This window comes from Botryllus schlosseri, chromosome 3 (genome assembly GCF_051294905.1).
Source record: "Botryllus schlosseri isolate E-star chromosome 3, Bs_hap1, whole genome shotgun sequence".
Taxonomy (NCBI): Eukaryota; Metazoa; Chordata; class Ascidiacea; order Stolidobranchia; family Styelidae; genus Botryllus; species Botryllus schlosseri.
The window spans coordinates 3346066-3373907 of NC_137238.1; the positions used below are offsets into that span (position 1 = coordinate 3346066).

At 39.1% G+C, this 27842-nt stretch overlaps 3 protein-coding genes across 6 annotated transcripts in view; 1 reads left to right on the forward strand and 2 right to left on the reverse strand.

Moving 5' to 3' along the window:
• The window catches only part of LOC145435563 (transcription factor RFX3-like), a 39594-nt gene extending 33636 nt beyond the window's left edge, over positions 1 to 5958 (reverse strand). For all 4 annotated transcript variants that reach the window (XM_080312841.1, XM_080312838.1, XM_080312837.1 and 1 more), the window contains exons 1-2: positions 5847 to 5958; positions 18 to 139 (exon numbers count right to left, since the gene is read on the reverse strand). In XM_080312841.1, coding sequence (XP_080168967.1) covers positions 18 to 139; positions 5847 to 5926 — 202 coding nt within the window. In that variant the 5' untranslated portion in view covers positions 5927 to 5958. The remainder of the gene's footprint in view (positions 1 to 17; positions 140 to 5846) is intronic.
• A 6879-nt stretch (positions 5959 to 12837) lies between these two features.
• LOC145435484 (uncharacterized) lies at positions 12838 to 15894 on the reverse strand. The gene has a single exon (XM_080312763.1). It carries the CDS (start codon positions 15892 to 15894, stop codon positions 12838 to 12840), a length of 3057 nt encoding a protein of 1018 aa, XP_080168889.1.
• Positions 15895 to 17579: 1685 nt separating this feature from the next.
• On the forward strand, positions 17580 to 18550 carry LOC145435569 (cilia- and flagella-associated protein 119-like). The gene has a single exon (XM_080312854.1). The coding sequence runs from the start codon at positions 17630 to 17632 to the stop codon at positions 18485 to 18487; it is 858 nt and encodes a 285-aa protein (XP_080168980.1). The 5' UTR covers positions 17580 to 17629; the 3' UTR covers positions 18488 to 18550.
• The last annotated feature ends 9292 nt before the right edge of the window (positions 18551 to 27842 follow it).

Sequence of the window (27842 nt, forward strand, 5' to 3'; positions counted from 1 at the left end):
GGCCACATTCGACCCACCTTGTTTGGCGCCCGACACGCTCACGTACTGCGCCACCGGAATTTGATTCGGCGGCACAGTGACGGACACCGCGCCGGCCGACGCCACTTGGATAGCGGTCGCTTGCTGCATGCTCCAATGCCTGAATTTGAATACATCGCAATTAAAGTAATGGCTCAAGTAAAGATATACGGAATTGCAGCAGATGGTAATAGTATGCTGGTAATTGCGAAGATTCGAGTCAAGTGGTGTATGAGTTACTAATTTAACAGCGGGGTCGAAACATTCAAAAGTATTGGAATCAACAATTAGTCAGTTGACTAATCCCCGATTACGTAAACGTACGCTGGAAAGTTTTTCTGTATATCATACAAACATTCCACTAGTTCGCTCTGTTTTGTGTATGTCGTCACTGGTCTGTCTTTATAACCTTTAGGGTTGCTATTATTGTATCGTATTCTTCAAGGTTTATACTTGCCATTGATACCATTACTACAATTAGAGTTGCATTTAAAACAAATCGCTGTTTAAGCAGTGTATAAAACAAATGAGCTATATTTACCCTACATATTTTCAATTGACAAATCACTATGACGTCACGGTTGAACATCAGTGACGTGGAAGAACACATGCTTTAAACAAGGGCCTTGTCTTGAACATATTTGTTTTAAATGGATTCCTGTTTTAAATGCAACCCTGGATACAATGCGCATTTCATTGACTGTAATTCCTGATCGCTACGTCATACTTTGTCACGTTTGGTTTACTTTTGAATCTGTTTGAATCCCTTTAGTGTGCCGATAACTCTTGGTGAACGTGACAGGTACCCGATAAGTCTTTGAGTTGAAATAAAAAACGGGTCCGTCGCACTGTGTAGTTTGATCGTTTAATCTACTTTTGAGGAGGTTCCAAAGCCTCCACAGTAAAAATAGTTCGAAACTACAGCTTTCACTGATAAATTAACTATTATTGCCGGAGAGCGTATCATTTCAGCACTCGAAAAATGACCTCTAACGGCTCGATCCGAATCATTGCAATTATTCCTAGATTCAGAATTCGATACTCATATCATTGTGCAAAGCCTTATAGTTCAAACCCCTATAATTCAAACACGTCATGGGAGACTTCACTTGTAGCTGGCCATCAACATTTATCGCGAGCAATTAAGGCAACACGGTGCGTTAATCTCAAAATACCATTGTCGCACATTATACTGTATATTTCCTATACCGGGTGAGTACGGCAAACTTGACAATGTCGATTGTTGACACGCGGCCGCCTATTCCCATGACGCGCACGAGAATATTAAATCAGTAGCCAAGGTAATTAATAGAACGAGATATCACATTCGATTTGCAAACACCAGCGCGGGTGAGCGTAATTGATTTTAAAATAGGTTATCATCCATTGTCGCGGTGTTAGCGAGAAATTCTTTTAGCGAATCTACCAATTACGGACATGATTTCACACCTGTTGTACGAATCGCGGGGTAAACTCGAACAATACGCATCCGGGTACACCCCCAAGGCTTACATTTCGATTCTTGGCGATTACGATGGTCGTTTTTATGACTTGATAACTAAGGCGATGATTCGAGTGGTAATTCTAATGATTCGAGTAGTGGGGAGATGATTATTTCGAGTAAGAGCTAATTAATCAACGAAAATTGCAGTTTCGATGTTATTCTCTGCTGTGGTATCCTTGAAGTCTGGATTCGTTGTATTCCAGCATACGGACGGAACTCGTAGTACAAAGCGATTAGTGGAAATGATGTTTCCGCAAAGTGCAAAGAAATAGGTACGGTCGAAAAATACCAACTTATCTTCAAGCAAGGTGATGTAGAACTGGCATTATATTCTTTGTTGTCGCATAATAGGTACATATTTGCACTTTTCGCGTCATTCACAGTGTTCCCTGACGTTATCATGCATAATTTCACCGAACCCTACTCGTAACTGAGAATGCGGACGTTACTCTATCGCCCTCTGACGTATAAAATTAAATCGTGCACGCTCGAATGAATCGGACAAGTGCTGTATCGGCGTCGGGTTGCTGACGCTATGCAGCCCGCGAATAGCCAAGATTGTGTCTCACTGTTAAAACAACTTGGCACCGAACTGTAATACGCTGATGGTCATTGCATACGAACCTATCGAGTTCCTACATCCTAGCTACTGATTTTAACTTATGCCTTGACGCTGTGTGCAACAGCAAAATCTGTTTCTTAGTAGCCAAAAACCAAGTACATGCACAGATGCACACATCAGTGGTATATTGCAACTAATTTCGCTTCTTACATGAGGGAACAGCACCCGTTATTACCACGTATTATTCGTGTCTTGCTGAAAGTATGATAATTTAATGTTTTCGCTAGTGTATGCCTTTGACTGGGCAGTCTAGGGCTGTTCAAAAATAACTTTTTTCTTCGGATTCCAGCCATTCACTGATTAAATTGTCAGGTTACCCTAAAAAACGCTGCACACCAAATTTGGTTCGATTCTAACAAGTATAGGACTCCGCAGATCCAATTAAAATTTTTAATTTATTATGGAAAATTAAAAAAAAAAATTCCCAATTTTACTGCCAACCCCATGAAATTGTTGAGCTGTCTTCAAAGACGTTGCAAAACAAATTTGAGTCAATTCCGACCAGTAGAAGCGGAGTTATGTGAGTTTTTCGTTGATAAAGCGCGGATTATCCACCAATCAAGGATAATCCGAGAAATATCAACTATAAACTCCAATAACTCCGCTTCTACTGGTCGGAATTGACTCAAATTTGTTTTGCAACGTCTTTGAAGACAGCTCAACAATTTCATGGGGTTGGCAGAAAAATTTGGAAAATTTTTTTTTTTATTTTCCATAATAAATTAAAAATTTTAATTGGATCTGCAGAGGCCTTTACTGGTTGGAATCGAGTGAAATTTGGTGAGCAAGGTTTTCTACTGCAACCTGACGATTTAAGAGGTGACCGGCTTGAATCGGGAAAAAAAAGTTATTTTTGAACAGCCCTACTGGGCACCCTATTTAATGAAACACTAATTACAAGATTAAGCATGGGCATAGTGATCATGATTTAAGCTTGATATGATTATGTGTTTGCTTAAACTGATTCAAAGGAAGAGGTGAGGCGATTGGTGTTTACATCTCTGCGAGTGCAACATTGGAAGTAAGTATGCCTATGCCAAAGCCCTAGCGACCGAAAATTACGCCAGCAGCAATAGAGACTACTACAGGTTTCCATCAAATGCTTTCTCGAATGCAATGATTGAATAGGAGAATTGCTAAAAAACTGCTCCCATCAATGTTTTTGAGTTATCGAATCAAACAAGTTTTTTCCCTAGCATAGGCTACCGTACTTGATTACAATATATATTCATATACTTGTGTTTTAAAATTGCTTTTAGGACAACAGTCATCGCAGCATAAGTTATTAGCTTGAAGACTTTTCGTGTGCCCCTTAATCAAGAGTTTTTAACGTTGCATTTTTCGCCATACTTTGCCAAATTGGTTTTCATTCATCATATGATTGTTATTGTGCCGATAAATATCAATGCGGGGCACACGGTATGTGTTTGAGTTAAATGAATTATACTGCAATGAATGTAGTCAATCAATATCCAAGTTCAGTACTGACATGACAAGTCACCTATTCCAGTGCATTTACTTTTACATGCAATACAAAATCGTAACACTTTTATGTGTGATTGTGACTGGTACTGATATCCAAGCAATATGGATTAGTGGGCCTATATTAGTTGATTTGACATTTCCATTTTAGATACCAGGTTACCAGTGATTAAGTGTTCATCTGAAGATGAATGGTATCTTACCAAGTAGATGATGCAACTTTTGACACATGAATTTTCTAACCTGAACACAGCCAACACAGATTGATCTAATGTGGGATGACGTTTGAGGCAGACCACAATACAGGTATACGCTTTTCAAGGGAGGTGCAAATAAACAGCATTGTTTATAGGAGTTTAATCAGATAATACGATTGTATTTGATTGGACTTTGAAGATGAGTGTTCAGTTTATAGGGATGAAAGGGAACCGGCTGCTTTCAGAGACCGAAATCTCATATTCAACCCGTGAATAGAAATTTATAAAGTCTTACAGCATATTTAGGAACATGTAAATTATTGGAGAGTTACAGAGAGATGAACTTTAATACTATTAATAAGATTACAACATCAAAGAGCCTTGAACAACATCATCTCATCCCATGGGTGGTAAGACTCGGCAGAAATCGTGTTACGGAGGTTCAAATTTGTGAAAAATCAATAGTTACTACTAGAGCAGCGCTCTCAATGTACATTTTAAAAGCCACTCGATCTGATATGAACTTGAAATTTGAAGTGTTCTTGGGTGCGGGTGCCGGGTATTCATATGTCAAGTTTTTTACCACGTAAATGCATGATGAATGAAAAATCGTGATATTAGGGACATCTTTCGGTTCGAACGGTCACGGCCTACTATATTTTATATAATTTACCATAAAATACTCGAGTGCATTAAATATTTGAACATCCTACAAGATAAATGTGGCAATTAGTGCTTAAACGGTGGGGTGAGAAATTGAATGTAATGATTTCAACGCTTATTAAGGTTTTAAATTATTTACACTATAATCAGTAGGCAAATTCAATTATTTAAGGATGTTGTCAGTGGTGGGTATTGTTTCTGAATAATTTAAATTTACATCCCCAAATTCCCCATCAACGAATATCAATGATAAAAAGGTTAAATCCGGTGTTTTAAATTATTACAATAATTGAGTTGCTGAATTCTTTCAAAGCGTTCCTCATGGACATCACCACCAGATTTGGACAAATATATAATTCTAGTTGTCCAATTATACTAATCAGAACAAAATACCAGTTACAATCTAATTCTAATCTAATTTGGAAGAAATTGTGTAGCAATAATTCTAGTTATAATCTAATTTACAAAAGCTCAAAATTTTATAGTTGTCAAACTAATGCCCACAATGAGCCTGGATTCAAATCTACATTGGTCTGTTGATGTAGCCTATAACAAATCTGTTTCAAAATTATTTGACACTAACAGCTGAGCTGTGAATTGCAATGTATAGAATGCATGCAAAATCATTTAAACAACTATTAAATTCATATTATGTCACGCGACGTATCGTTACTCTTATAGATCAAACTTATCAGAGGTTTAACGTTGTGACATCGAAGGTAAAAGATGTACATCCATAAGTTTTTTGTTTACGATTGCCACTGTAATAGTAGTCAATTTTGAGGCCGGCACTATATGGTCATCAGTGCGGTATCATACAAGGCGAAAAGTTATGTTCAATTTGCGATTTCATATTGAAGAAAATCAATATCCAATATTCATCAAATCTTCCATAGTATATCAAATGAACAGAGGTAATATATTATAGTTATTGGAATTATAATGTAATGATGTATACTTCAATTCACTGCAGTTCATCATCAAGGCCAATTGCCTATATCAATATTACTTCACACTTACAGCATACTTTTGAATTATAATTATCAAAACGATGGCAGACTTAACGTATGATCTCCATGTTCTCTTTATTTTGCAATAAACAATCGGCCGCAAAGGCAGTTGCATTACTAAAAGCATCGTAAGATTCGTAACTAGAATTGTCGATGGTCGCATCACGATGACTAACGATTCGAGTGAGCAAATATTGCTATACACGTCACGATAATTTGAATGCAAACCCAGGTATAGGGGGCTAGGTGCGAGGGTAAAAATGATGATGGTTTATAAATCATGCATACAACAAACAACGCAATCACTACACTACCACTCTGCTACGAATAAAATAGAAAAAATTGGTTACCTTGTTACTGTCTCCAAGACTACGGTGGCTATGGCGTTCTGTCTCGAGGCAACTGTTGCCCAACGAGACAGCGTATTCATCCGCCAACTGTGACTTCACAAATAATTCAAAATTTGAAATTGGCACGCAGCATTTTCGGCGTAAAATCGCTTTATCATTGATTTATGGTCTATTTGAACGAATTGGTACAGTATATTTTGCATATATTGTCAATTTACACATAATATTCTTCATGCGTAACAAGGACGGGGAAGCGCACCCATGCAGAGGTCAAGTAACGAAAGCTTGATGACGTCACGTTAATTTTCCAACATAAAAACTTGATGAAGTATTCTGATTGTTCGATTTGAAATTATTTGAAAAGATGGAGAAAAATAATGAAATTTAACATATTTGATATTTGAAGATATAAAAACGATGCGAAATTCGGCTTCCAACGGGCGCGTTTATGAAATCCGCGAGATGGCGGTTTGTCACCTTGGATACTTGTGAAGCTCTCAGGTAATTTTGTCAGGTCTCCTCAACATGATAATATCTTAAAATGCCGGGCCCGTTATTTTGGGGATTCAAAGGTTTATTTAGAAAAAAATACAATCTAGGCACAATTTCAGGGCCTTTTAGAGAAAATTCAATCCCACGGGCAGTTAATCCTGGCTCCTCGACCCTCATAGACCAGTTCAGCGCATCCAGCTTCAGTTCAGTTTTATTAATGATTTTAAAATACAGCGAAATCGCGATAAAATGAAAAGATGGGAAGGAACCGAAACGACTTACAGCAGTCTTTCGACCAAACATCCAGACCAATTAAAGCGAAATCACGTTATTTTAATCCGATTTGCCAAATGTTTCTATACTCTAATTTTAATTTAATCTAATTTCTGATTTGCCTGAAATGTTACAGGAGAACTGTATATAGTGAGAAACGAGCCAAACACCGGGTACAGACATTGTCTGTCAATCGTCATGCCTATGAGAGTGAACTCTGTTTTGATATGAAGTGAACATGATGTTTTTGTATTTCTTATCGCGGATTCAGCAATTTTAATATAATTTGGAAAAACTGAAAATTTTCTAGTTTTCCAAGTCTGCAAACACCTACCTTAGCCTAGAATACATAATTCAGAAGCATTTTCACATAGGATTTTAGTTTATTAAGCTAGGCTAGGACTTGGAAGAATAGCCTACGGTACTACTGTTGGTGTAAGTTATAGTGGGCAGTGTCTTACTAGTATTGTCTACGCCGATGTGAGCTTTTGAACGGTGAATTGCAACTGCTGTTTTACTGTGTCCTTATATTTTCATTTGACCCTAATTTTGTTGTGTTTCAAAACAAGTACGGTAGACAGATTTTCGTCTGCACCTTCACCATTAGGATAAGAGTCTATGCATGTTGGCTATGTCACAGCTATGTTGATAGGAAGGAAAAAATCAACTCCGAGCATACCTAAGTGCAGTGTGTAATAATTAAATTTTGATGTTGGCTCCTTTGATTTCGCATTGCATAGGCTACCCAGCTTTGTTGGGATATAAAAGCTATAAGGTTTTGAGCGTCAAGGCTAGAGTGTATGTGTGACTTTTCCAAAACTACTTCACTTGAGTAGGCTAGTATTCGAAGCAAGGAGATTCGGCGCTTCTTCGATATACGCCCCAGATCGAAACAGTGTTTCACATGTAACCAGCAAGTGTTTCCCACGAACACGATCAAAATTTATAAACGTCAAAATAAATTGTTTTTTGCCTGTGGAGAGACGGATATTAAGGTTGGATGTGGGTTAGGCATATCAGGGTTGGGAGTAGGTGGATATTAGGGTTGTGTTAGGGTATTCCGGGGGAAGGGAGTTATTAGGGTTGGAGGTAGGTTAGGGTGAAAGTTGGTGTTAAGGTATCCCAAGATTCGGGTTGGGGATATTATGGTCGGGAGAGTGTGGAATATCGTGTCCCGCACTCCAAACCTATTCTTGGGTTACCCTTACCCTAACACAGCTCTAGCCCCAACCCAGCTCTAACCATAGCTCTAAACCAATCCCCTAACCCTAATATCCCCCCTCCCCAACATCCCTATTTCCTAACCCTAACACAGCTTTAACCCTAACCCAGCTCTAACCCTAACTCTAAACCCATCCGCTAACCCTAATATCCCGCCTCCCCAACCCTAATATCCCCCTCTCCTCCAACCCCAAAATCCCGATTTCCTAACCCTAACACAGCTCTAACCCTAACCCTTATATCCCCCTCTCCTCCAACCCTAATATCCACCTTTCCCAACCCTACTCGACCCTAAAATCCACCCTCCCAAGTCCTAAGATCCCCCCTCCTCCAACCATAATATCCCCCTTCCACAACAAAGACAAAAAACAATTTATTTTGACGTTTATAAATTTTATTGTGTTCATGTGAAACATATGTTGGTGTCATGGGGAGCACTGTTTCGATCTGGGGCGTGTATCGAAGAAGCGCCGGAGATTCTACTTGTATAAGTTTGGTGCAGCCGAACCTGAGTAAAATTCCATGTCGCTTCATCTATTCCTAATTGTGTAACTTTGCTGATAACTTTGACCGCCTCTGCTGATTGATTAGTGATGGTACGATGTCAATAAAAATAATCAATAATCGACAGATTATATTTTCATGTAATCCAGACACACACATGTAGGCTACTATGTGATAAGACACAACGCTATGTAATGAACAGATAGGAGAATGCCGAACGACCAGTTGCGGTCTCTTAAATCTGGAAACCACCTCGGCCTGGTGTCCGATGTCACAGTTCTTTCTGTCGGTGTAAATCTCTATTCCGCGGCGCTTTCTCGCTCTGTCCATTCATTGCGAGTGCTGCTTTCATCAGAACTTTTTCAGGGCCCAGATATACCGCCGAGGGGTAATCGAGCCCATGCTGTGACACACTCGGCATTCACAAAGTAGATTGACCCTTACGATGCTAGGACAATGGTTATATAAAGTAACTAACCATTAGGTCATCTGGTCAGCACCATTTTTTCCTCTTCACCCTATCCCGAAGTTGGATGAATTTTTATTGATCTCGATATTTTTGTTGTTTCTGGCTAATTCTGGGGCATTGACTCTGGGAATGTCATTAGTTTTATCGCTATTATCGGTTAATAACACATTGTGAGGGTGGGGTAGGGCTAAACTGCAATATATAATGAATACCGGTAGCACAAATCCCATTTAGTATCATGTCAGTGATGTCACCATTGTTTAGCTGTGGGCAGATTTGTAGAAATGAAGGATGCCAAAAGCTTAATAAACTTACATATGTTGTAATGTTGTTATAATCTGTATCAGAATAGTGGGTTTTGGCTAGTATTCCAAATATTTGCTTGTGAAACAAGCTATTTCTTTCTCCGTTCGAGAGTGTAATACATCAGTAGATGTTATCATTGCAGAGTCACATATTTTTTAGCGTGATAACTTGTCATTACGAAAAAGATTTTACATTTTTTCCCAATATAGACCTCGCAATTGGTAGTAGACAATGAAAATTTCACCAGAGAAAGAGAGAATTCTTTTATTCGTCAACCATGAAATATATACTATACACTAGCCCAGTGCTTTTCAACCTTTTTGTGCTCCGTTCGCACTTTTTTTGTAAAATAAGTTTCATTCGCACAAACTAATCGAAAATTGTTATACTAAAAGTAGATGAAGATAGGCCTACTTAACAACATTTTGTTCAGATATGCAACAAATTGGCTACTATGTAGCTTAAGCTATCAAGTGCCTCAATAGGAAGGCAATTTTTTTCGATCGTTTTGCTTCTAATTATTTCACTAAAACCCTTCTCGGCCAAACAATGTTGTTGGGAATTTGTACAAAAACGTCTACTAGTGCTTGGATGGCCACTGGCCAGGTCTTAAAATCTGTTCTGCAATCCTATCCAAAATACAGCGTATTTTTCGCGAGTGAAAACTGCTTGCGGGCAGAAATCGTATTTGAGAACTGACATAAAGGTCCCGCAAGGCTCCAATCTGTCGAAAGGGTGAAAACCTCACATGATTGTGTTGAGGCTTTTTCTTTATTTCTTTGGAAGATAAGGAGCAAAACGATAAATGAGAGTAGGCACATTAGAGCTCGCTATCTGATGATTCGTTGCTTCAACTTCTGTCTCGCAAGTTTATGAGAAGAGCAAATAAACTCACGATACTGTTGGTTATACTCTTTAGCTCAATCTAACTTGGGAATTCATGACAGTTTAATAACGGTAAAGCAGCTTTCAGACTACCACCAAAATCTGAATTTTTGTGACATCTCGCGATCAGAGACTCACCCATGAAAAGAAATTTATTTTTAACATTACAGTTGTATGCTACGATTTTACTGGCATGTATGACATACAGAACGCGCACACCACAATTCTACCCAACACATATCTACAAAACATGTCTGACGCACGCGATTTCCAAATAGGGCAAATTAAATTCCTCTGCCAGTCGCAGCTGTACTACTATCTACTCAGATTGCAAGAACAGGACTATTCTGTGCAGACAACAGAACATATCCAATCCGTCTCGAAAGGTTTGGCCATCCAACATCGGTAATTTTTAGACCGAGGTTTTGTCGCCGCTTATGTTTTTGGCACCGCAATTTATAAGCGGTTTGTTCGCCAAAACTTGACGTCGTCATGTGCCCGACGCAGAAGGGATTGGCCTCGAAATGAATGAGTCCAATAGGCCTGAACTCGCTCGTTGCACACCCCTACACTAGTTCATCCCAACGGTCTTCGACCATGTTTTCCAGAAAAAACAGTCGGACAAATCTTATCATGAATTCTTATGATAAAGCCACATTTAATGCGTGTCTCGCTTATTGGCTACGATATGTAGAAACGATCACAGGATTTTTTGCAATAAATTTAATAAATATTACATACATATTAACAGATAGCTCTGGCACCGTGTAGACCCAAAATTATACCCTTTGCGGTCCATACTGTAATAACCCTTGAAGGGGTAAAAATTTGCATTACAGTAATTTACAAATTTGAGTCTGTAATGATGGTATTTACTACTATCCTCGTGCCTCGCGCAAATCGAACAGTTATTACGGAAATATGATGATTGTTTAGCGAAAGAAAGCAGAAAGTCTATTTGACGTCATTTTTTCAGCCTGTCCCGGGCTCAGACGGGCTGATGTACTGTATATCTGCCACTATATAGAGATTGTAGAGATCTCTATACTACCACTACACCAGCTTCAAACCAGGCTTTTGGTTATGTAATAATTAGAGTGCGGGAATATTAATTCACTACGGCTTGTGCGGGCTACGATGAGTGGTGCGTCGTATTAAGTTTTACAATTGCATCGTAACTACAAAAGTTACACTGATCTTAAACTTCCTATTAGGTTCATTTGAATTTTTCCACGTCAGAAAAGTTAACAATCAATCACGGTTTTCATTCGCACTCGATCCGGATTTTCATTCGCACTATTCGCACCACCTTCGTCATTCGCACTGCAATTTTTTCCATTCGCACCGGTGCGAACCGTCACACAGGTTGAAAAGCACTGCACTAGCCCATACAGTATAGGCAATGTTTACAAACATTCACATCCGAGAGTGACATAATTTTTTTATTTGCATAAGCAGCCTAACTACCAGTATATATATATTACGTGGTATAGACTGGGAGACCCGATATGACCGAAGTCTTCAAGGCCGGAGTCACCCAAGCATATTTGGCAGTATTAATAATAATAATTAATCAATTTCTTCTCTCTGTTGAGTAGCGGAGCAACTATATAAAACTAAATAAACAAAACACTGGTAAGGAAGGCTTCCATTGTTGACAGTGTGATGTGCTGTGATCAGAGAAAAACAATTTGACCCACGTACACAGTGTTAATATTATTGTAACATATATTTCGTTGCTAAACACGTGACAAATAAGATAGTGAAGGAAGCCAAGGAGAGGGTAGGTTACAGACTGCATACTGGCATACCCAGAGTACCAAAATAATAATACTCGAGACGTAACATGAGACAGCTGTGGGGTTCCGACTGGGAGGGTCATGTCATTTGCCATTCCGAGAGTTTGGAGAGAGACAAAAAAACACATTTTGGCGACTGTTATTACTTTTGTTTGCTACGCAAAGCACCAAACGATCAAAGGTACTATTTTTTTGCGTCTATAATCTAAAAAGATTACGTTGAGCTTATGCCATCTGTTCGGCTCAATACTTCAAATTTTGTATGCCGGTAATGACATATTTGTTAGTACGCCTGTTTATATGCAAATGTTCTTTTGACATCTCTACTAGTTGCTGACGATTACCCTCTGACGAGTGTCAGCCTAATATATTCGGGTTTATTTCAATATGAATATATAGTTCAATTGCATATTCAATTTCTGTACCTCCAAGAGGTTTTCAATACCAATATTGAAGTTCTGTAACATAATTCAGCTATTTAAAATCATGTCAAGATTGTTCTCGTCAAGGACAGAGTTCCAGGGTTCTAGATAGGGGGGGGGTGGGGGAACTTGAGTAAGTAGGGGAATTTGAGTACATTTGACAAAAACTTTTGCTTTCTCAACATATCTGCTTTAAATTCGGCAGTTCTGCATTTATTCATTAGCTCACTATGTAAGCTCTAGATAAGACTAATAACCATTTTTATCAAAGGCCGATTATAGCCTCCACGTGGAATTGAAAGTTTGTGAATTTTTTTTCATTTTTGACGCCACTTTTCAACTTCTTTGCAGACAGCATAAAAATGGTTGTTGCATATCCAAATATTGCTTAAGTTTGTGATAGTTGATCATACTACAAGGTATGGCAATGCATTTTGTCAATGGTGGTAAGAGTAAGTTTTAATTTGAAGAATATTTTTTTGGGGTGATTCGGGTATAGTATAAATTATATATATATATATAGGTCTAGCTCTGTCTGCATTCAGACTAAGAGCACCATCACCGAGGTGATGGAAATATCCATCGAAAAAGGACACAGCAATAAAGATTTCAAATATAAATTAAATTTCGCGTGAAAGTGCTGCTTTCGAAAATGTCCTGATGTCGGTATCGTTCCGATTAAGGACATTGTTCATCAGCGTTGCAGACGGTCTTCCTTTCTTGGTTCTCCTTTCATCTTCAAAGGTTATCGACTTCACGACACTATCATTAGGTTTCCGAATTATGTGGGCAAGAAATTTAGCTTGTTGGTGATCAATAAAGGATGAGAGATCTTCAGTGCGACAGATTTTATGAAGACTTTTATTACTAATTTTGAAGGCGTGGCCGGTTCCCTTTCGAGTGTAGCCTCCATGTATCATTTTTCGCAAAAATTGTCTGTAGCAGACATCCAGGACGTTTCTTTGATTTTCTGAAAGGGACCATACGCTGCAGCCATATGTGAGTCGACTTCTCACAAAAGCATTTAAAATTTTTATTCTTGTACCAATCCAAATTCTGAAGTTTCGAAGCAGGTATTTATTGGATTGGAAAGCTGCATGAGCCGAGCTGATCCTGTTGTTGATTTCGGTTATTCCCACATTCGTTTCCTTATAGTGAACAATACATCCAAGGTATTTGAAAGTTTTTACGTTTTCAATATGATGATTATGCAGAGAGCAGATTGAAGTCGGGTAAGTCAGTTCTTCATTGTGGTTAAATATCATAGTTTTTGTTTTCGACTCATTAATTTGTAATCCGAAATCAGTAAGAACTTCTGATAGCAGTTTCAGGCCTTCCTGGAGAGAAGATTGGTCTTTGAAAAAGAATTCAAGATCGTCCGCATAGCCTGAGCCCATGTTGACAGCTGTTCCTTGGTAGTTTTTGTCCCTTTTATTTTCTCGTGCATAGTCCGGTGTGCGAAAATGATACTGGCTGAAAGCGATATCGGTTAGTTCCGCTCTGTGTAGGAAAACCCTCACGGCATAGTCCATGTAAAGATTGAAGAGGATAGGGGACTCGGGACCGCCCTGTCGAACTCCAGATTTTGTGGAAAAAGTTTGGTTAGGGTGGCTTTTCAGTTCGGTTGTTGTGGATCGATATAGAGAGGCAAGTAAGTTCACGATTTTGGTTCCCTTATCCTCACCGATTCGATTTCGTAGCGACTGAATTAGCCAGGTTCTGTTGACGTGGTCGAACGCAGAGGAGAGATCGACAAACAAGGCATATGTTTGTATATCAGTTTTTTCCGCAATGATTTGAGACTGCTTCGTGACATATATACAGTCGGTGGTTCCCTTCCCTTTTCTAAAGCCACATTGGAATTCGAGAATTTGCTGGTTATACCATTCCTCTATTCTTGATATGATTATTTGTATTAACAGTTTACAGAATACACTTCCAACTTGAATAGCGCGATATGTTGATGGATCGGTTCTGCTTCCTTTGTTTTTCCATATGGCAGTTAGCTTGCTATGGCCGAATGATTGGGGTAATTTTTCAATCTCCCATATTGTTTGGAACAATTCTGTAATTTTATCCATGATCAATTTTGATGACGCCATTGCTCTCAAAATCTCCGGTGGTACGTCTGAACTGGATTTCTTATGCTTCAGTTTTTCAATAGTTCGTTTAATTTCCTCGAGTGTTGGTGGGTCTTCATCGATAGTGGAACTATTTTCTCGCATCAACTTTAAAGCATTTGGAATGTTTTCCAGATCATTTGGCATCCCATCCGATTTCTCATTTCTTTGTTCGTCAAAATGGTTTTTGAAGAATTCAGCCAGTTTACTGGCTTGGCAGGAAATTGTGGTATTGCCTTTACCCAGAGTACAACCGTGTGCTTTAGCGTTTTTGAACAGAGTTGCGGTCTCTCTGTTTATCGCATTTAGATTTATTTTTTCTGCTTCAGTTTTCCAGTGCCTGTTCATCAAAAAGTTTTTCCTTTTTCTAATTTTCTTTCTGAGGAGTGTTATGGCACTTTGAGAGTCTGGATTGTTCCGTCCCACGTCTTTCAGTTTCTGTAGCAGATCGTTCAGTGCTTGATCACTTTCCCATATGTTTCCGAATTTTTCCTTATTATATTTCGGGAGTATATTCTCCGTGGACATTTGCATCGATACTGTTAGCTTTTCGTATAGTGCGTCCACATCATTTTGCTGGCAGTCAGTTGAAAGAGATTGTTCTACATCTTCGATTAGCCTGTTTTTGTAGTCGGTATCATTTAGGTAGCCGAGGTCCGGGGCCCCGCTCTCTTTTTCTTTATTAAGTTTCCGTGGTCTGAAACGTTCTTGTCTAGTAAATGGTGTTTTCATTTTTGCCACTAGAATTGTATGATCTGAATTTATTTGAACAGATCTTTTTGCACTGCAGTCGGTCATATATTGTCTCAGCCAGGACTCACAAAGAATGTAGTCCAATTTTTTTCGCGTTTTGCCATCTGGGCTAGTCCATGTTGTTTTCTTCCGTTCGTGATGTATATAGAACGTGCTAGAAACGCATAGGTCTTTCTCTCTGCAGAAGTTGATCAGGCGATCACCGTTATCATTGTATGTGCAGTTCATTATGCCATTCTTGCCATTGAATGAGCTGTGTGTTTCGCATAGGTTCGTCGTTGCATTCATATCTCCCATTACAATAATTTTCCGATGCTTTTCACCGTCATCTGCTTGGCAGACTTTGGAAAGACTATTGTAAAAATCGGCCTTGGTTGATGACGCTTTATCTTCCGTCGGGGCATAGGTGATAATAAATTTTATGTCAAGGTTGTGTACGGTAAGTTTTGCCGCAATCAATCTGGGTGATATGTTAATTACGTCTCGAATCTTTATGAAGCTGCATTGTCGAATTAATATGCCGACGCCATGTTTTCGAATGGATTTGTGGCCTTGCCAGTAAAATTTGTATTTACATCCATTCGCCTCAATAACTTTTTCTCCGCTGTCAAGTCGTTTGGTTTCTTGTAAACCGACGATGTCTAGGCCTGCGTCGCTTATTGCTTTGACGACTTCGTATGCTTTCTCGTCCTCTCTCATGGTTCTGACATTTATAGTTCCAAATTTCCAGTATCTTTTGTCTTGGTCTCTGATGGATTTTCGATTCGGAACATTTCCGGATGGTGCTGAATCACTGCATCCCATCCTGTGGAGTATATGGTTAAGAGATATTGTTGGTCCCCGCTTAGCTGGATTGGGGTATTTATAGATGTTCAAACTCTTTAGTGTAGTCTTTAAGGCTGATGTGATGCCTGTTCTTGTGAAATTACCGGTACTCATTCTCCTGGTGCACGACATTGTCTTTGGCAGATCAACAATCAGGTGATTGGCGGCGCGTCGGTTTCCTCACAATGCTGTTGCAACTATTAGATATATCAAGATATTCTAATATAGGCTACCGGTACTCGATATTCCTGTAAACTTAATACAACCAAATACTCCAGGGGTGGGTTAAATTGAGTATACTACTGAATGAGAACTTTTTTTGTTGCACTGTCATCAGAGAGGTTGTAGATACTCTTTTGAATCTTGTTATTCTGATTTTGTTACACAATTAGAGATTTAAAACAGTAACAGACATGCTCAGGTATTATAAGAAGAAGCGAACCGCTAAATATGCACCACATGAATTCGATCATGCCATCAAAGAAAGTAAGACAGGAAAGAGCTGTTATAATAGAGTCTGGGATTCCCTATGAAGCACTCATAACAAAGTTAATTAGAGCAACACAGAAAATTGTAGCCACGAGAGCAAGAATCAGTCGAGGAAAGTGACTAGATGAAAAGTTTGACTCGGGCAATTACTACACAGTAGTCTCACAAATAATGAAAAGAGAATCAAGAAATTATTTAGCTAGTCATAATGCCAAAAGAAGGCATGTTCACTTGATCACGCCATAACTGGTGAGGTGCTGACATCAGAAGAAAGCATGACCAGACTGTAAGATGAGGAGAATGTATGAAAGCTAAAACGCAAGAGCAATGAAGTTGTGGTCAGTGACGATTATGAGGAGGAAGTAGCCACTTTAAGTACAGTTCTGAGATGGACTTGGGGAATTTGAAACAGTTCAGAAAGAGGAAGGATATCAACGAGTTGGGTTGGCTCGTTATACAATACAGACAGACAAAGTTTCTGGGGCAGGTGGAAAATATGATGGGTGGCGGTGAAACATTCGAACATACTTTTTTGTTTGGTATGAACATAGCATCAACCAACGGGTTGCATATTTTCCTATCCCTGAAACATTGATGACATCAATTTCATGTGGAGAATATTTTCCATTTCATTCAATGAAGTAATTTTCAAAGTGAAAGCACCAATTTCAGAAAGAAGAGGGGTTGTCAAATTTGAATCCAAACATTTAGTGAAACTTTGACATCTGATTATTTCGTTCTGCTGTTCCTCCTAAAAAAGTTTCTGTTCAAGCAACAATAACAGATCTTGTTCCAGTTTCTTTTTTAAAAACATGTAAATATACTCAGTTTTCCCATACAATGGGTCATTTGGGTATAACGTGGGGATAAGGCTTGCTTCAAGTACACTTTAGACAGTATACTCAATTTTCCCACAAAATTGGGGTAAATTGAGTATACGAATTTGTAAAAAAAAAATCACAATATTTTTCCACTGCGAGCAAATTGAATCTTTAATTAATTTGCAACCGAAAATTCAACCATACAATGTAACAAATATCAACCAGCCACCTTTTTATTAGACTGTTTATGAAAATGACAGCTGCTCAAACTTGAAAATATACTCAAATTCCCCCATCCCCCCCTATCCCTGGTTTTCGTAAATAATTTTACATGAAGATTTTCAGTAATTTGTAATTCACATTCTCTTTTTACTTCCACACAGTATAGCGGATTACGATAAAGCATGCCTCCAATTCTAAACATCCCCGGTAACAAAAAGCCCGCGCTGAGCATATGGGCCGACTTGTCGGTGCACCAAGTCGACCAGCTGAACGCGGAGATAACGACCAACGGAAAACGTCAGCTGCTACGTTCTATTCTCAAATTCGACGAGTCGCCAAGGAGCGAAATACTGCTGGACTTGTATCTAAACACTCTGAGATTTGCAAAACTGCATAAATACAAAAGAGATCAGACTTCTGCATTGTTTTCAGTAGTGAAACAAACGCATGATACTGCTACATCAACGCCTTTCGGTAACATGGAGGAATGCTTTGAATATTTCCGTGAGCTCATGCTTTTACACACGGTACACCGTCCACCGTGGAGCATAGAAGTATTTAACGCTGCGCAGCTTGAAGAAATCACGGCGCACGTGATCAATACATACTTCAGGCATTATAAACTGTACAAATACGCGTTTACGCCGAAAGTAAGGCTTGATTTGTCGATAAATTACGAAGGAAGAGTGCCTACTCCTGAACCTATAGAGTTAGATGACGACGATGATCAAGATGACATGATTGTAGCTTCGGAAAAAGCATCAGAACAAGTCTCTCCACGTAGCGCAGCCACTGATTCTCCGAAACAAGACGCTGTAAAACAGGACGAAACACACGAACAACCTTCTGAACTGGAAATAGTTGTACGAAAAGCGGTGACCGAACAAATCAAGCAAATGCAACAGACCGTGGAGAAGCAGTTACACGATACTGACCAGATAATCAACGAGAAGATTCAGATGTTGGAACAGGGGCAGACGCCGGTGTCACCGAAACCGAGGAAGTCGCCGAAAGGCAGCGCGAAGAGCAGGAAAAAATAGCCGCGGTCTACGATACGTTTATTTGCGATTTACGTTACTGAATATATATATTTTTTTGAAAAATCTCGTTGGAAATTGGTGGCAACTGGTAGCTAGAGACCAAAGGTGGTCCGTAACTGAGTACTTCAACTTTTCAACATGGTTGTAATGACTGGAGTCGCGATTTTTTGGATGGTTGACTTGTCTTGAGTAATTTTTTTGTTAATTTAAAATAACTTGAGTAAATTTGGGTATTGACTCGAGTCATTGCGCATGACTCGAGACTCAGACGGCCAAAACCGACATTTCATTGTAATTTCGAAGAATAGTAAAGTTACCGCACTATTGGGATTTTGTGCATTGGCACTGGTATTTGACAATGCGACCAGAACCTGCTAAAAGTGAGGAAAATTAGTAGGTTATATTATTAATGCGAACCATTCGATATCACCAAATTGAGTTATAAAAAGTGGGTTAACAAGACTGAGCAGTAGGGCTGTTCAAAAATAACCTTTTTTCCTGAATCTTGCTGGTTACTTGATTAAATCGTTAGGTTGCCTCAATAAACGACGCACACCAAATTTGAATTCATTCCAACCAATATTCGCGGATTTCGTAGAGTTTGAAAATTTTGAATTTGCCTAAGAATGCAAAAAAATTTTTTTTTCCAATTTTCCCTCGAACCTTATGAAATTGTTGCGCTGTCTTCAAAAACGATGGAAAACAAATTTGACTCAATTCCAAGCTGCAGAAGCGGAGTTAATCAAGTTTTTTGATGATAATTCTGGGATGATCCATCAATCAAGGATAATCCCAGAATTATCAAAGAAAAACTGAAATAACTCCACTTCTACGGCTTCGAATTGAGTCAAATTTGTTTTGCATCGTTTTTGAAGACAGCGCAACAATTTCATGGGGTTGGCAGAAAAATTTGAAAAAATTTTTTTTTTGCATTTTTAGGCAAATTCAAAATTTTCAAACTCTACGAAATCCGCGAATATTGGTTGGGATGAATTCAAATTTGGTGTGCGTCAGTTTTTAAGGCAACCTAACGATTTAATCAAGTAACCAGCAAGATTCAGGAAAAAAGTTTATTTTTGAACAGCCCTACTGAGCAGTCAACGCAATGACTCGGACTCGAGTCACAATACCATGACCCGGACTCGACCCTCTGATCACTGACTTGGACTCGGACTTGACTCGGTGGTGAACAGAGGTGGTCAGTAACGAAGTAATTCTACTTTTTTGAAGTACTCAAGTAGTTTCCCGCTACTTCTGGTACTTACTCACGTAGATTTTCGCTACTTCTACTTCGAAATATTATGTGATCTACTTACTTACTTTTCGCTATTTTCAGTTTGTCAAGTAGAAGTAGTTCAATCCTCTAATCAGGAAGATATCCTGAGGAATTTCGGGACTGTTTTCACGGAGTATCAACATTTAATATTCATAAAAGTTGAGTAAAGCCCAGAATTTTCGTCGCGCTCAGTGGAGTGACCAGTATGATTTCACGAACGCATCGGTGAATATAATTTAGGTAGTGGGTTGGCGTGGTTCCGTTCACACCGCATTGTCGCCCATATGAAATATTTCATCACAGTATATATGGCTCATCATAAAATTTGAAACTGATGTTTCCAAATGTGGCATTTACTTATCATATCTTGATCTAGCAGTCCATGTCGTGTCCTAATCTGGAAGAGTGGACTCTGGCTTTTTTTTAAGTTTTAGACCTGTTTTAGCATACCACCTTTGAAACTTTCTGGACAAACGACATGAAATACATTTTCCGCTTTTAGAAGTAATATTTATATTTAACTTTCAATTCCCAGTACTTCTGGAAATAAAGCTACACAATACGGCATTTTTATGATCCACCATATTTTTTAGTCACGCTTACTAATTGCGCAAAGTGTTTACATCGTATCCTATACAACTTCTCCGTATTGTTCTTCGACTAAACTACGGGCCTTATAATATGGGGGTGTGCGCCATACCATGATATTTTCTAAAACGTGCTGTTCGAGTAAACAGGATTAGTATCGAATTTCCATATCAATACTATTATTTTCATTATGATGCGGACAATTGCTTATGCTGTCGGAAATTGGATACCGCCTGGTATGCATCAAGCTTGGCACCATTTCGCATAGCTCAATTTCCACCTTTTGACAATCCATGCGAACGAATTACGATCGTTTACACAACTACTTACTTACTTGAGTAGATTTAAAGTCAGTAAATTCTAATTCTACTTCAAGTAGTTTAAGGTTGCTTAGTAGAAAAAGTACTTCTACTCGTACTTGAGTAGATTTTTTCGTTTCTACTTCTACTTGAGTAGCTTTCTTGACTAATTTGAACACCTCTGGTGGTGAATTGAAAACGACTTGACTCGAGTCAAAACTATAAAAGGGAGATTGACTTGTGGCTAGGTTACAACCATGCATTACAAAGAGTGCGTTTTGCCTATACTTGCACTACTTAACAGACTGGTTATAATTTTAGACTAATTTTACTCAACAAACAGCTTTGACCACCTCTGGAGGCTTAGAGGTGATCAGCAGGACAAGTTTTGGTGCAGTAAAATCAGTTGAAAGTTGCACTTATTTTTCACAAAAGTTGCATTTATGGACAAGTTCCTTAAAATTGAGATACTCGTGTCGTTCCATATCGAAGACACTGTCAGTAAAAATCAATGTTGGCTACTTCAACCTAATCAATAGCCCGAAAAAATTGACCATGTGAAAATATCATTTTTGGCAGTCCAGCCTGAATATACGTCAAATCAGAAAGGACCTCAAATTTAAACGACAGTGAAGTAATCAAGCGATCTATTTTCATATAATGCCAAATATTTCTAGTAAGGAGTTAGTAGCATGAAAAAAACGAAAAACTTGCAAAAAGTTGTATGGGAAATCGAAAAAAGTTGCAATATAAGATTCCTCCAAACAGCTTAAAACACCATACTACATTTAGGAAGCTGCCGTAAGCTGTAAAACAAGTTGCAAAAACTGGCCCTGGTGATCAGTAGTGAAGTACTTCTACACGAGTAGGTTTTGCCCCGTTCACTCACTCAGATTTGTTTGTTCTTAAAGGGCATCTTTATCGGTTGAATCGACTTTCCGTAATACGCTAGATATATTTCCACTGATTTTGAAAATATATACCGTTTTCGCGGAATATGGGTATTTTTCAAGATATCGGGCGTAAAACAGCAACCTCCGCTGAAAAACACAAAATCGCTCGAGCGTATGATGAGGTCAGACATTGGACAGATTTATTTCTGTTGCTCACTCACTGGTCGGGTGCCGTACGGCGAACGTGGATATTTGGTGACCTGTTGGTTTGTTTCTTATTTCTGTTGAAGTGATTGGCGACTTTTTCGTGTATCGAAGAAGATGGACAGAGTAGATAGCAGACTATCGAAGAGGAGACGAAAAACCGGTAAACGATGCGTGGCATACGGGTGCTCAAATGGCCCCTACACAATACCTAAGGTTTCGTTCCACGCATTCCCCAGAAAAGGGTCTCAACCCATAAGGCACAAGGCATGGGTTGATGCGGTTAGGAGAACGAGGAAAGACTGGGTGGGACCACCAGAAAAACTATCCGCCTTTTTTAGTTGTGTTTTGTGTTCCAACCATTTTGAAAAGAAATGCTTTGTGCCCATAAACGAACTTCATAGGCAGGCTGGTTTTCGATGTAGTAAAGTGCAGCTAAAAAAGGATGCAATTCCAACTAAATTTTATGTGCGTGCTCGGGATAAACAATTGAAGAAATCGAGGGACACAACGTCATTGGTCAAGCTTCATGAGGCAAGAACATATGCATCCGTCATCAAGCATGGTGCCATGGAAACTGATTTTTGTGATATGGATATCATCAAATCATCTATGAACGACAGTACTTCCGCTGGTGATACCTACTCCGATCACCGAATATTATTAGATAAAGCGACTCAGACGGATAAAGGTCATGCTATAAGGAAGATGAAAGATTTTTCATGTCAGGTTGGAAGTAGCTTCATTCATTATTCATTACCCCAATGAGGAGGATTATTGCAATGGAAGTGAATGAAATTTGAGTGATGCCGACTCTGAGTACAATGCTGAGAGTGACAAGGAATCAGAAATAAGCGATGTTACTGAAGAAATTTGAAGTAGGCTACCACCAGTGGGTTTACGATGGTTAAAAACAGAAGATCGTTGATCTTTTATCCAACCTACCCGTTGTTCCAAATGAATACGACATTAAAGTTTCATGGTTAACGAGAGTTGATCAAGGGTGCCCTGACAAATGCTGCAACTATCACCGTACGTGGGAAACATTGTGATGACCAGTGCAATCATGTTCAGTGGATCATCTCCTTCGAAAGCACTGAAAATGTTTCGTTTGATGGGTTTACTGTCGATTTCCGACTCTTCGTGTGTATGCAATACCATAAGGTACCTATTTGATTCCATTTGTGAATGTAGATTATACTACGGCGAATGACTGCGATTTGGCAATGGTTGGTGGAAAGTCACTGATACTACCTGACGACGGGAGGGCTGACAGTCCAGGACATAGCGGAGAGTATATGATTTACACTCTGATGGATACCGCCTCAAGAAAGTTTTAAGCAGCAATACTTCTGACAACGAGACCTTGACCGCACTCCTCAATCACTTGATTTCGGTGCGTAAAGTACTCCATTTGAAATTTATCTCACAATCCTTTTAACGTGGCTATTTCAATGAAGTGGACTAATTTCCAGCTAATCCATGTCATATATTTTTTTTCGTTTACTCCACTATAGGCCCTTGTCAAGATCAAAACAAGTGGAAAAGACATCCCTGCCTCTTCAAGCATACCTGGAACACGATGTCACTATTATTTCAAATATGACCGAAATTTCAATTTGACTGACCTCGGCTTCTACTGGTTGGAATTGAGTGAAATTTGGTGTGCAACGTTTTTTTAGGTAACCTGACGTTTTGACAACCAAGCCGATGAAATTTGTAAAAAAAAATGTTTTTTTAACACCACTAGTGCGCAGGCTCGTGAAAAATTAGAGGGAATTTTGCCTGTTGCTGTGTGCATGTCATGCTTATTTAGGGGGCTTCAATAGTTTGGAAGCCATGTTTGTATTCGCTAGATGGGGCATGCTTGACCGCATTTCTTGGTCATGTCTAACGAAACATTCTGGATATAGGTGTGATAAGGTATTTTTTGTACGTATCAATAGTAATCAACCCACCAGCCGTTCCCCACTATATTTACCTACCGTATCTTGTTGGGTCTTTAACTATCTTGTTCGATCTATTTCCGTATCATCAGTGAATTGGTACTTTCAAGCAATATTCCGCCACTACTTCAGGATCGCGTATAATTACATAGGGTAACTAATAGGACTTAGCAGCGCTGGCAGAAGAAAGGAGGGCAGCTCTACATCTAGAATCGTTTAGGCAATTCAGCTACTATTATATTAGCAGGGGGCTAAATACAGTACTTCAAGTAGATTTTGGTTACTCGTGCCACTTCTACTCGACAATTTTCAGTTTTTGAGATGAAACTATGCTTAGAATGCTGACTTTTTTACATGGCTTCTGCTTAAGTACCAGTGGCTGCTTGAACACATCTGTATTCACTAGCTACATTGCCTTCTTTTCCGTACTATCTTCTTTTACTTTTCATTCAGTGTGCGTTGCGCCTCTTTACATCGCCTAGGCCAAGGTAGGTGTATGATTCCAAAGACTTCTCAATGGTACTCATTACTCAAGTTGTTTCGACACCTTCCTATCTTTTCATTGTATCGCAATTTTTGTGTTGTATTGAACTGATTAAAATTGTTAATAAACCGAAACGAACTGGTGCTCAATTCATTTGCTCAACAAATACATTAATGAATGATAAAAACGAATCCTTTTTATAGCTGCCAGAGGTAAATTCTATACAGAACGGAGCACAACCTCAACCGCCGTGTTATCGGAACTAACACCCATTTAGGCTGAGCAACCCAGGGTTGTAATGACTCAAGTCGCGATTTTTTGGTGACTCGAGTCATTTTCTTAAAAATGACTTGACTCTGGTTAATTTGTGTATTGACTTGACTTGTACTCGAGTCATTGCGCATGACTCGAGACTGGGTCTGCCAGGACAGGCATTTCTTAGTAATTTCGAAGAATAGTAAAGTTATCACACTATTATTATTTCGTCTATCAGTACTGATACTTTTAAATGCTAACATAAACTGATAAAAGTGAGGAAAATTAGTATATTATGAATGCGAAGCATTTGATATCACCGAGCAGAGTTGTAAAAAGTGGGTTTCACATGACATTAACTATAGGGACTGATCAGTGATCAGTCAACACAATGACTCGGACTCGACACTATACTTAGTGACTTGGACTCGGTGGTGAATCGAAAATGACTCAAGTCAAAATTATAAAAGTGAGATTGACTTGGGACTTGGTTACGACCAATGTTCCCTCTAAGCTGCGCAAATGCGCAGTGCTAACACGGTCTCTGCGCACAGAAAATGTAAGTTGCGCACAAAAAATCCGATATGATGACCTTTTTTTTTAGTCGTTAGGCCTGTTGTCCAAGGGTCTGCGCAGTGAGTTCGTGAGTGTGCGCAGACTCGTCAAAAATTAGAGGGAACATTGCTTACGACCCACATCAAATGATAACCTCACACTCGAAATCATGGTTAAAAGAGAGAGAGAGAGATATGATATTCTTTCTCGCCTGCACCATCGAGATGCTTTGGCGACGGAGTTGCGATACGGCCCCATGAGGTCATCTAGTCTGCGCCCCCGTTTTTTTTTTCTCCTCCATGCTATCCGTGATTGCTGAGCGCCTAGCAGGATAGCTGCGGATACCATTTTTCGAGTCTTTGGTATGACCCGGCCGGGGATCGAACCCACGACCTACCGCTCGAGAAGCCGGACGCATAACCATTACACTATCTCGCTCGGTCAACTATAATAAGCGGTTCTTTTATTTCCAGCCTCACAAGACACACAAATTACAATGTAATGAACAGGTCGTAGGATTTCGAAACGACCAAGTAACTGTTCAGTTGAATACAATGAGAAGATCGGAAGGTGTCGAAACGTGATGGAGAAGTCTTTGAAATCAGACACCCACGATCCACCTTGCGTTAGGCGATGTGAAGAAGAGGCATGCACATTGGATGAAATGATATAAAGCAAGACATACAAGGAGCAGCGATGGAATTGAGTATGGCATGTGACAGTAGGCGAGGTCGGTGGCCCCGTAATCTTCAAGACTGACTATAGCTTTCCTCGCCACGCCCTTCACATGGTGTTTCTCTGACCTCTGTTGTGTGAAAAAATGCCGTAATATTGGATGAGGAGGGGAGGATGAGCCCTTATATAGCCTACCTTCGACACCTCGTAACGTGTTGTAACTTACAACCAAGTCCCGGGCATGGACCAGGGTGCTACCAGTAAGAGCCTTTAATAAACAATTCTGCCATAGGTGACTGGCGGCACAAAACTTGAATATTGGTTTCAATTTCAAGACTACATTCATTGCAGTGTAATTTATTTAGACTTTTCTTGTGGTCCCCAACAGTTAACTGCACAATTATCAGAGGTGGTCAGTAACGCAGTACTTCTATTTTTTCGAAGTAATCAAGTAGTTATCCTCTACTTCTGGTACTTATTCAAGTAGATATGATTTTGCTACTTCTACTTCGTAATATTTTGTTATCTACATACTTACTTTTCGCTATTTTCAGTTAGTCAAGTAGAAGTAGTTTAATCCTAATTTCAGGAAGATAGCCTGAGGAATTTCGGGGCTGATTTCAAAGAGTATCCACATTTAATTTTCATAAAAGTTGAGTAAAGCTCAGGATTTTCGTCGCGCTTCGCGCTCAGTGTATACGGAGTAGCCAGTATGATTTCACGAAAGTATCGGTGAGTATAATTTAGGTAGCAGGTTGGCGTGGTTCCGTTCACACCGCATTGTCACCCTTCGCCCATATGAAAGATTTCATCACAGTATATATGGCTCATCATAACGTTTAAAACAGATGTTTCGTAATCTAGCATTTACTTATCATATCGTTATCTAGCAGTCCATGGCGTGTCACAATCTGGAGAAGTGGACTCCAACTTTTTATAGCTGTTTTAGCGTACCACCTTTAAAACTTTCCGGACTAAAGACAAGAAATACATTTTCCGCTTTCAGAAGTAGTATTTATAGTTCATTCAATTGCCAGTATCGTATACTTTGAGTTCTAATAAATATCGGTTCTTTTGTCTGGATAACGTACATGTTGAAGAATAAAAGAAAGTGTAGTAATGCCTTTAATTTCCAGTAATAAAGCTACACAATATGGCATTTTTACGATCCACCATATTTTTTATTAACGTTTACCAATCACACAAAGTGTTTACACCGTATCCTATACAACTTCTCCCAATTGCTCTTCGGCTAAACTACGGGCCTTATAATATGGGGGAGTTCGCTAAACCATGATATTATCTAAAACGTGTTGTTCGATTAAACAGAGGATTAGTATCGCATTCCCATATTAATAGTCAATACTATCATTTTCATCGCATGATGCGGATGAATGCTTATGCTGTCAAAAATTGAATACCTCCTGGTATGCATCAATATGAATCAAGCTCGGCACTTTTCGCATAGCTCAATTTGCACCTTTTTACAATCCTTGCGAACGAATTACGATCGTTTTCACAACTACTTACTTACTTGAGTAGATTTAGAGTCAGTCAATTCTACTTCAAGTAGTTTCAGGTTGCTTATGGAAAAAGTACTTCTACTCGTACTTGAGTAGATTTTTCATTCGCTACTTCTACTTCTGTAGCTTTTTTGACTACTTTGACCACCTCTGACAATTATACACATATAACGTAGATTCAAAGGAGTGAGTTACTTGTTCCGTTAACTCTTGATAAAGATAGGCAGATCAGATTAACTACGCCAAAAAATGGGACATTATTTGCCAGCAAGTAAATCGAAAATAGAATTGTAACGTTTGATGATATTTTACGTTTCCGCGACAGGCAATAGTTACAAAATATATTTCTCAGTTTCAGCCCATGTTTCTGCCACAACTTTTGCTAATAAGGTATGATCGTTTTCAACGAGATCATAAAATTGTTTGCACATAATATCGTTGAAGTTTGGTACCCCCGTCGAGGTGTGTTCGGAACTGATCCTACTAATAGGCTACTTCTTTCTTTCGCAATTGTGTCCGTTCAAAGAAAATTGGGTCAGATCTTCGCAAGTGAAAAGGCCCAAATGCAGCAGAGAACGTCGCACAATGTTTGCAGCAACAATCAAGAAGGTAGGTAATTTGTCGGAAAACCTTTCTGAAACCAACAATGCAGCATGT

Coding starts and splice junctions, on each gene's coding strand:
- LOC145435484 (XM_080312763.1), bottom strand. CDS start 15,894: ATGGGATGCAGTGATTCAGCACCATCCGGAAATGTTCCGAATCGAAAA.
- LOC145435569 (XM_080312854.1), top strand. CDS start 17,630: ATGCCTCCAATTCTAAACATCCCCGGTAACAAAAAGCCCGCGCTGAGC.